The 10654-nt window shown below is 46.9% G+C and overlaps 1 protein-coding gene across 3 annotated transcripts in view; it reads right to left on the minus strand.

The window, feature by feature from the left end:
* Positions 1-234: 234 nt before the first annotated feature.
* The window catches only part of LOC126199024 (probable protein phosphatase 2C T23F11.1), a 62536-nt gene continuing 52116 nt past the window's right edge, over positions 235-10654 (minus strand). For all 3 annotated transcript variants that reach the window (XM_049935722.1, XM_049935721.1, XM_049935723.1), the window contains one exon: positions 235-1080. In XM_049935722.1, coding sequence (XP_049791679.1) covers positions 853-1080 — 228 coding nt within the window. In that variant the 3' untranslated portion in view covers positions 235-852. The remainder of the gene's footprint in view (positions 1081-10654) is intronic.

Here is a 10654-nt window from a genome sequence, read left to right on the forward strand (position 1 = left end):
ATATTGGTGTACTTTATCGGGACTAACAATGATGATAACTAAGATAATTTCAAAAGGAGGAAGGAAATATTGATTGCATTGCGGTGAAAGTGTTAGCCAAATAAACTTCTCCTTAGTTAAATAGGCAGCTTCACTACTTAATTTTTCAGAGAACTATTGTAAAAATTCTAATTGGATGCTAAACATATCTAAAAAGTTCCAACTTAACCATATAATTTAACAATAAACAGCATATTTAACTAGTAATCAATGATTTTACTTACACCATTATAACAATTTAATTTTCACACATTATAGCCAATTATAAATTTATATCCTTTACACTTCCTCCTACTATGGCACAGTTCTGCTGTTGATAATAATGTGCAGCTTGTTATGGCTGCAGACAAGAAAACATGGTCCAGTAACTTCCATTATTTCATTTGCCTCAAGGTCAATAGAACAGTAGCTGTTGTCACTGCACAAACACTGACAATACGAAATTATTGTAGGGCTTGGTTTTACAACTGAAGGACTGACTAGAAAGCATTACACATAACACTATGTGCTGGGTACTATTACAACTTAGCTCATTTCATATGAAAGTTTCAATGATTCTTCATTCTCTCCAAACAAAAACATCAGGAGAATTAAAAAAAAATCTGCATAGATGTTAAATATCAATATTACACATACCAGATTTAATAGGCACAGTTATTGATCCCCACAAAGCACTGAATTGCATAAGACTCATCTAGACAGTTCAAGTGCTTTAAGCATCACCCTGACGTTCAAACAGTTGTACACTTATTCAAGGAACTTCACTGTTTAATCCATACCCATTTAAGCACAATACGAGGCAGGAATAAATCATCACTGAAGGAGTCCAGTCTCTGTCAAAGGCACCGGCTTAGCACAGTGATCACAAAGGCGGGAGTAAGGCATTTCGTGCAGAAAGCAGACAATGACAACTGTCATGTTGTCACACCCTAGGCCACCCATCTGGCAGTCAGGAGCAAGGCAGCGCATCATCAGGTCTTGGCAGATGTCTTCCGGTTCCATTCCAGTGCCCACTCGCATTCGAACAAATTCCACCACCTCCTACAAAACCCAACATAAAAGTCTTTTCTTATTCTCAATCCTTAAAATACATAAAACAATGTGAAAACAGAGTAAAAATTTCTACCACAGTTTTAGAAACCACTCTGCAAATATTTTTCACACATGCACTCCTAACTCCAGCTCAGGCAGCAGCAACAGCAGCGGCAGCAGCAGCATCCCTCAACCTAATTTAATCGTGTCATTTTCTTTTGCTTTGCCCAAATCAGTTTCTACTTACAAGGGTACCTTACGAACTGGTTCACTCCGATTTTCTTCATACTAATAGTAAATGAAGGTTAGCTAGCGTCCAGATATAAATTTCCTAAAGCAGGACACACACACACACACACACACACACACACACACACACACACACACACACACACACACACAGAGAGAGAGAGAGAGAGAGAGAGAGAGAGAGAGAGAGAGAGAATTCATCAGTAGCTCAATGTATAGCTTAATTTGATTGTAAGCAAAGTCACTGGTCTGAGGCTGGCTAGTTGCATACTTTTTTTACTATGCTTAATTTCATATGCATTATAAAATGGGAATGTTAATCAACAAATACTAAATCATAATGGGTGTATGAAAATAAATTAAAATTTGATACAGACACGCAAAACATGTTTTTGTTAAATGAAAAAGTTATTGATTTAAATAACTTTACATCAATAACAATACATCAATGATCTCCGGAAATATAAAAAGCATTTAGCTTTCTATTTAATGTTTCGTATTTTTGTACCAAATTTTAATTTACTGTGAATACTCCCTTTTTCATACAAACAGTAAAAAAAGTAAAAAATGTAATTTCAAAAAATTATGGTTTAATATTTGTAAATCAACATTTCCGTCTATTAACAAATACCAAATTTAAAACATTTCACCACTAACAAGATTCAAATCAGAGGCTTTATGATTACAAGCAGATAATTTTACATGCTGAGCTATTGATGAACTCGATAATATTTTTTGTTTTGTTTTGTTTTTGTTTTGTTTGGGGTTTAAGGGCACTCAACTACTGAGGTCATTAGCACCCAGTCACAATTGTTAGAGCACATAGAATCTAGTAAAACTCAAAGGCGAGGGGGGGGGGGGGGTCGACGACGACACCAGAAAGTTCTTATAAAGATGCAGATAAAATAAGTGAAAGAGTTAGATGTCTTTGGACAATCCAGTCAAAGTAATGAAACGAAGAACACGAGCAGCTGCTCGAGCGTCATCCGCTAAACTATCCTGTAAAGTAGATGGCAGAGACAGGACAACATGAGATTGACTAAAACGGAGACACGACAATAAAACATGGTGCACTGTTAATGCATGACCACAAGGGCACTGCGGGGCTGGGTCACCAGGAGCTGGTAGCGGTGGCTAAACCGGCAATGCCCAATCCGCAACCTGGTCAGGAGGAACTCTTCTCGCCGAGATGGTCGGGAGGAGGTTGTCCAAGCAGTTGGGAACAGTTTTACTGCCCGGAGCTTGTTTCCTTGAAGTGAGGACCAAGTATCCCACCACAAGGACACAAGCCTCTTACAAACAACCCCACTAACGTCAGATGACGGGACACAATGGGAGGCTGGCCGAGGCAGGAGGACTGCAGCCTTGGCTGCAGCATCAGCAGCCTCATCCCCAGGCACTCCTACATGGCCAGGAACCCACAGAAAGCTGACAGGAGAGCCACCCCCAGCGAAAGAATGGAGGGACTGCTGGATGCGTTGCACCAAGGAATGGATCGGATATGGAGCTCCAAGACTCTGAAGAGCACTGAGTGAATCAGAGCAGAGTACATACGATGAATGGCGGTGGCGGCGGGCATACTGAACGGCCTGATGGAGAGCAAAAAGCTAGGCCGTACAGCTGGAACACTGGTCGAGGAGCCGGTATTTAAAGGTGACGGCCCCGACGACAAAGGCACAGCCGACACCATCGTCAGTTTTGGAGCCATCAGTATAAATAAAGGTGTGACTGGCAAGTCGCGCACGAAGTTCGACAAACCGTGAGCAATACACTGCAGCCGGAGTACCCTCCTTCGGGAGCGAGCTGAGGTCGAGATAAACATGAACCGGAGCCTGGAGCCAAGGTGGTGTCGGGCTCTCACCCTCTCTGAAGGTGGTAGGGAGGGCAAAATCCAATTGTCGAAGCAGGCGACGAAAGTGGACTTCAGGAGGCAGCAGGGCAGACACATACAACCCATACTGACTGTCGAGAGAATCGGCGAAGAAGGACTGATAAGAGGGGTGGTCGGGCATTGACAACAGCCGGCAGGCATACCGACAAAGCAATACGTCACGCCGGTAGGTCAATGGTAATTCGGCAGCTTGGGCATAAAGACTCTCGACGGGACTAGTGTAGAAAGCTCCGGTCGCAAGACATAACCCCTTATGGTGGATGGAGTTGAGGCGGCGTAAGAGGGATGGCCGAGCAGACGAGTAGACGAGGCTCCCATAATCCAGCTTTGATCAGACTATGGACCGATACAAGCGAAGCATGACAGTGCGATCCGCTCCCCAAGATGAACCACTAAGAACTCTGAGGACATTAAGGGAACGTGTACAACGGGCAGCCAAATAAGAGACGTCCGGAGACCAACAAAGTTTCCTGTCCAGTGTGAGCCCTAGAAACTTAGTTGCTTCCACGAATGGGAGAACAACGGGACAGAGATGTAAGGATGGCAGAAGGAACGCTTTATATCGCCAAAAGTTGATGCAAACCGTCTTCTCTTCAGAGAACCGGAAGCCATTTGCCACACTCCATGAGTAGAGGCTGTCTAGACAACGCTGAAGGCAGCGCTCCAGGAGGCATGTTCTCTGGGCACTGCAGTAGATCGCGAAGTCATCGACAAAAAGAGAGCCCGAGACATTAGGTGGAACGCAATCCATAATTGGATTGATCGCTATGGCAAAAAGGGCTACGCTCAAGATGGAGCCCTGAGGCACTCCGTTCTCCTGGAGGAAGACGTCGGACAATACGGAACCCACTTTCGATCTGTTAAAAAGGAATCAATAAAAAGCGGCAGGCGACCGCGTAGACCCCACCTGTGCATAGTGCGGAGGATACCTCCTCTCCAACAGGTATCATAAGCCTTCTCCAAATCGAAGAACACGGCTACCGTTTGGCGGTTTCGCAAAAAGTTGTTCATGATGAATGTCGACAAGGTTACAAGGTGGTCAACAGCGGAGCGGCGGCGACGAAAGCCGCATTGAACATTGTAAGTAGCCGTCGAGATTCAAGAATCCAAACTAACCGAGCGTTAACCATGTGCTCCATCACCTTACAGACACAGCTTGTAAGAGAAACGGGGCGGTAACTAGAAGGAAGGTGTCATCCTTCCCGGGTTTGGGTATAGGAACAACGACTGCGTCACGCCAACGCATGGGGACTTGACCTTCGGTCCAGATGCGATTGTAGGTATGAAAAAGGAAGCTTTTGCCTGCCGGAGAAAGGTGTGCCAGCATCTGAACGTGAATGGCATCTGACCCCGGAGCAGAGGACCAGGACAGTGCAAGCGCACGTTCGAGTTCCCGCATAGTAAAGGGGGCATTATAATTTTCCAGATTCAGCGAGTGGAAGGAAGGTCACCGAGCCTCTTCTGCCTCTTTCCTGGGAAGGAAGGCAGGGTGGTAATGGGCGGAGCTTGAAACCTCCGCGAAAAAGCGGCCAAAGCCGTTGGTGATATCCACAGGATCAACAAGGATCTCATCACCTGAAGTCAGGCCAGGTACCGAGGAGTGGGCCTTAATGCCCGACAGCCGGCGCAGGCCACCCCAGACGACAGAAGAGGGAGTAAAACTGTTAAAGGAGTTGGTGAAAGAGGCCCAACAAGCTTTCTTGCTGTCTTTGATGACTCTACGGCATTGCGCTCTGAGTCGTTTGTATCCAATACAATTCGCCAACGTAGGATGGCGGCGAAAGGTGTGTAAAGCACGTCGTCGAGCGCGGATAGCGTCTCGACAAGCCTCATTCCACCAGGGGACGGAAACGCGACGTGAAGAAGAGGCAGTATGAGGAATGGAACGTTCGGCAGCATTGATTATAACAGCCGTGAGGTATTCGACCTGACTGTCACAACTGAGAAAATAGTGGTCCAGAAAGGTCGCCAGGGAGGAGTAAAGTCCCCAGTCAGCTTTCGGTATGTTCCAGCTCGAAGGACGTGGGGATGGGGTGTGGTGCAGGAGACGAACGACACAGGGAAAGTGGTCGCTCGAATAGGTGTCAGAAAGGACATACCACTCGAACCGACGGGCAAGAGTGGTAGAACAGATCGAGAGGTCCAAGTGGGAGTAGGTATGAGTAGAGTCCGAGAGGAAACTCGGGGCGCCAGTATTGAGGCAGACAAGATTGAGATGGTTGAAGACATCCGCCAAGAGGGAGCCTCTCTGACAGGATGCAGGAGAGCCCCAAAGGGGATGATGGGCATTGAAGTCGCCAAACAATAAAAACGGCGGAGGAAGCTGAACAATCAGGTGCATCACGTCAGACCGACTAACTGCGGATGACGATGGAGTGTAGACGGTACAAACAGAAAAAGTAAAGGCAGAAAGAGTAATACGGACAGCTATTGCTTGGAGTGGGGTGGTCAATGGGAGGGGATGGTAATAGACATCGTCCCGAACGAGCAACATGACCCCACCATGAGCTGGGATACCGTCCACAGGGGTGAGGTCATACCGCTCCGAGGTATAGTGGGTAAAGGCAATACAGTCAGTCGGGCGCAACTTGGTTTCCTGTAGACCAAGGACAGTGCAGGCAGAGGAGCAGTTGTAATTCCTCCCGATTAGATCGAATACCTCTTATGTTCCAATGTAACAAGTCCATCGCTAGTCAAAAAAGAGGGGGAACGTGACGGGGGTAGAGCTGGTCACCTCGACGGCCGCGGAGGGCCAGGTTTCGAGGGAACAACGCTACAACCGGCGGGAGGCGGATCCTGTTCCATCGAGTCGTCGCCAGCTGCGGCCGCTGTCCCTGGTGGTGTAGGAGGGGCAGCATCATTTGCCGACAAGAGGCCAGCTGAGCGCCTGGCAGCAGAGCGTCCCGGCGAAACTGAGGACGGCTGGGAGCAGCGACTCACGGATGGAGTGTCAGACGAAACGCGCCGGGGTGGAGAGGGGGATAGAGACTTCTTCTTGGGGGCCTTTTTGGAAGTCCGAGGAGGCACAGGGGTGGTGGGCTGGACCCGAAGAAGGTCCTCACGCGCGGGGTTCATTTTCGAACGCCGGACCTCGGAAGCTGGGGTCCGGAACGTTTCCCCGATGGACGCCTGAGAAGAGGATCGCTTCTCAGGGGCGGTGGGGGGGGGGGCGGAGGAGGAGGAGGGGGGGAGGAGGAGGAGGAGGAGGAGGAGGAGGAGGAGGAAGGGTGGCCCCTGGGGCAGAGGGGGCAGGGGCCACGGGGGAGGAGGATTTGGAAGGGAGGGATTTGGGAGGCGGAGGCAGAGACCCCGGATGGGGGGAGGAGGCGGAGGAGGGACAGGATAGGGGAGAGGATACCGCGGAAGGAGGGGACACAACTGAGGCAAACGAAGTGGTCAACGGCACGGGATGTAGGCGGTCATACTTCTTCCTGGCCTCAGAATAAGAGAGACGATCCAAAGTTTTGAGTTCTTGTATCTTCTTCTCCTTCTGATATGCGGGGCAGTCTGAGGATCTAGGTGAGTGGATGCCAGGACAATTAACGCACTGAGGTGGTGGGGTGCATGTATGTTCCTCACGAAGAGGACGTCCACAATCGCCACAAAGGGGCTCAGCCTCACACTGTGACGACATGTGCCCAAAGCGCAAACACCGAAAACAGCGCATAGGGGGTGGGACGTAAGGTCGCATGTCGCACCGGTAGCACATCACCTTTACCTTCTCCGGGAGAACGTCCCCCTCGAAGGCGAGGATAAAGGCCCCGGTGTCGATGCGACGGTATTTGGGGCTGCGCTGGACTCGCCGGACGAAATGCACGCCTCGGCGCTCCAGGTTGGCCCTGAGCTCCTTATCAGATTGCAGCAGGAGGTCCCAATGAAAAATAACCCCCTGCGTCCTATTTAGTGCCAGATGCGGGACAATGGACACTGGGATATCCCCTAGGCGGTCGCACGCCTGGAGCGCCGCCGACTGTGTGGCGGAGGTGGTCTTTATAAGAACGGACCCCGAACGCATCTTACTGAGAGCCTCGATTTCCCCGAAGATGTCCTCTATGTGCTGAACAAAGAACATGGGCTTGGAGGTGGCGAACGTCCCTCCAGGGGTTCGAGAACAGACCAAATAGCGGGGGAAGTACTTCGCCCCAAGCCGGCGGGCCTGTCCCTCCTCCCAGGGAGTGGCCAAGGGGGAAAGGGCAGGAGAACCAGAACTAGAGACAGTACCTTTCCGTTTGAAAGACTCGGCCGCAGAGCGACCTGATACGTGTTGACGTTTCATCTGCGAAACGTCCGCCCCGATACCACCCACTCCGACCAGGGGCTCTCCCCACGGGCGCCACCCAGCCTCAGCAAGGGCCACCTGGCAGGATGACCGTTGCCGGGAGTCCTGATGCCCCAAGGAGACGGGCATCTACTCCTTGGCTGATGTGGGGAGGGTGCAGCTCAGGTATCGGCAGTACGATCCCTGTGTTGTCAGGGGGCTACAACCTAGAGGGTACATGACGACCCCACCACAACGGGCTGGCTACCGTGCTGGATTTCAGGTGCCATGGAAAGTCCATCATGATCGTAGGTGCAGATGGGGATGCACTATGGGCGTAACTTGGGCAACCCATCAGGCGTTTAGGCCCAATTTGAGGAATAGCGGGTGTGGTTACATCGCCGTTACAATGCTGAGTGCCAAGGTCTTAGTGCACTGAGGACCAGTGAGACACCACGTAAGGTGTCCTTCCCAAAAGGCTCGTACTTCTGTAGAATTTTGAAAAATGGAGGTCAAACCCCAAGGGGGACCATCACATGGAAGGCCGAAACGGTTGAAACTCCTTTTAGTCGCCTCTTACGACAGGCAGGAATACCTCGGGCCTATTCTTACCCCGGACCCGCAGGGGGGGGGGAACTCGATAATAAAGTACAAAGGTTTTGTATGGGGGCAAGCTGAGAAGTACTGTCTCCAAAGTGTTTATTGGAAAATCCAAAGCTTTTTAAATGAAACAAATGTTAATAACATTCTACATCTTTACTTCTCAACAGCCACCCTGGTGACAAACACATTTTACCCAACAACAGACAAGTTTACTGATACCTTCACTGTAGAATGTTTCAATTTGTTGATGGAAGTACAACCCACCTCAGCTTGCACTGCTTCAACACTATCAAAGTGGAGTCTTTAAAGGTGTTCTGGTAATGTCATGTCAAAGGAGATGGTGCTACAGGAGTGGACATACTCTTTCAAATTCTAAACACTGTTACAGCATGCTGTTTCTCACACAACAACATAGTTGCATCAAACACCATCATGTTACGTGCTACAATTCGGAGCCTTCTACAAGCAGAGGGTTGCAATTTGTGTCAGCGAAGCAGGGAAGTCAACCGGGTAGTATTCGTGAAAGGTGATACCTTGAACAATATTGAAAACAGAATAAAAAATTCTGCGGAATTACTTTTCAGCGTGCTCTCGTACTGAACAGTGCTGGGAAATCTAATCTTCAAAGGCAATTTTTTTCAGTTTTTTGAGAATCAAGTCATACTTCTTTAGGAAATTTGTGTCTGGGCATTGGCCTTCAAATCCTGTAAATATGCACAAAATTTGAGAGGGCCAGTCCATAAAGCTCCCCTTTTTATAGATGACAGTATATGCTTTGCTGGCTTGTACTGACATTTTTTCACACTATTTCACTTTTAAAAGATGAACACTGCCAACAGTCTAGAAACATTGTAATGGATTTTGATAGTTTACACCACATTCTGCAATACACATAAAACACTTGTTTATGGATCTGGTAAATGGAAGGAACTGAGAATATATTTCCTGAAACAAGTTTCTGGAAGAGAATTGAGCATTTAAGATTTAATGGAACCATTAATTTTTTTTTAACATGTGTTTATATTTCTAATTCATTTCCTGTGCACTGTTTGAGGGAATAGTGTCACATATGCGCAGAAGAACAGCAACCCAGTGACATAAATTTGTGCATATAAACCAGAATAAAAAGGGTTGGTGGCTACATTAAGGTAAAAATGTACACTATTCTGCCAAACGCAATTACAAACTAGTCAAAATTCAAGCCAATAAAGAGATTACCGACAATGCAAAATTAATAACAATTGTAACTCGGGTAACATTTGCATAATTTTTATAAAATTGAAAATACTAAAATTCTTTCATGAACACACATTCCTTTGGTTACAATTGATATTAACATGAAACGTAAATTCTAGTGTCTACAGTTATTAATTATACGTCATAGATGTCCACACATACAAAGAAGAATAGCCAATACTGTGACTCCGGGTGTTGTCATGACAAAAAGCCATTGAAAATTCTCTTAAAACCATAATTGTGTTCTAAAGGAAGCAAAACAAGAAGGAAGGTCAGTGTGACTGAGCCCGAGAGGAGCATTGCTATATGGCAGCCTCCACACATTTTATGCCCCACCTTCTCTGTGCGTCACATGTTGAGGAGTCTGTACTGTAGTTCAAAAATAAAATTTATTGTATGGATACAAATATGCACTGTCTAGGTCAACACAGTACTCCCAGTTACCTTCAAAAGGGATCCAGGCAGTTACATTATAGTCTCCTCAGGGTAGGTATGAGCCATAATTTGCAGTTACTGCTGATTGTGGGCAACCACTATGAGGCAGATTTTAAAATTTGTGTCTCGTGGTAGCTGTTGAATGTTCGAATTATGTTACTACATCACAGATGTCACCCTTGATAAGAGATTGTCAGTAATCATATGGCAAATATGGAAGAGGGTGGGGGTTTCCGCACTACTCCCCCCCCCCCCCAAAAAAAAAAAAAAAAAAAAAAAAAAAAATTTAGGAGCTAGAAGCCTGACTTAGCCTTTAAACTTAATATTTCAGACTTTTTCTGACCCTAAACAAAGAAGATATTTTAACTGCTTAACTACTTCAGCCTCAGTGTCACTGACACTTCCAGTGAATGTGAGAGGGGAATCTACAGTTGATCTCCCCATAGCATCCACATTTACCACTGACTGCAGCCTCCTACATACAGACATTCATTTCTGCCTAATAGATAGCACCACCCTTTTTTTTTTCTGCCACCACCTTGTTGTATGGCAGCATTCACTAACATGCTGACAAGTCTTATCAAACTCAGAAAACTAATTCTGTTGTTGTCGCTGCAGTATTGAGACACGAGATACTTAAAATTTTCTTATCTCTGTCACTGCTGTTGGTGTGAAGCAATGCAGTTTAATCATGCATATGTTTTATAACTATGACTTCAAACATTCCGGAGGCACTTCTCTGCCTCAGTGTGACAAATTCCTAAATTTTGCTTCTTGTCCACTCCACTTCACTTCATACAGGAACACAGATAATGACAACAAGCAACATTACAGACAGAGCAAAAACAAACACTAGTGTTGCACAGGGGCATTTAGTGGTAGCAAGCCAGGAACAGTCATTGTTTTTTGTC

This window comes from Schistocerca nitens, chromosome 8 (assembly GCF_023898315.1).
Source record: "Schistocerca nitens isolate TAMUIC-IGC-003100 chromosome 8, iqSchNite1.1, whole genome shotgun sequence".
NCBI lineage: Eukaryota > Metazoa > Arthropoda > Insecta > Orthoptera > Acrididae > Schistocerca > Schistocerca nitens.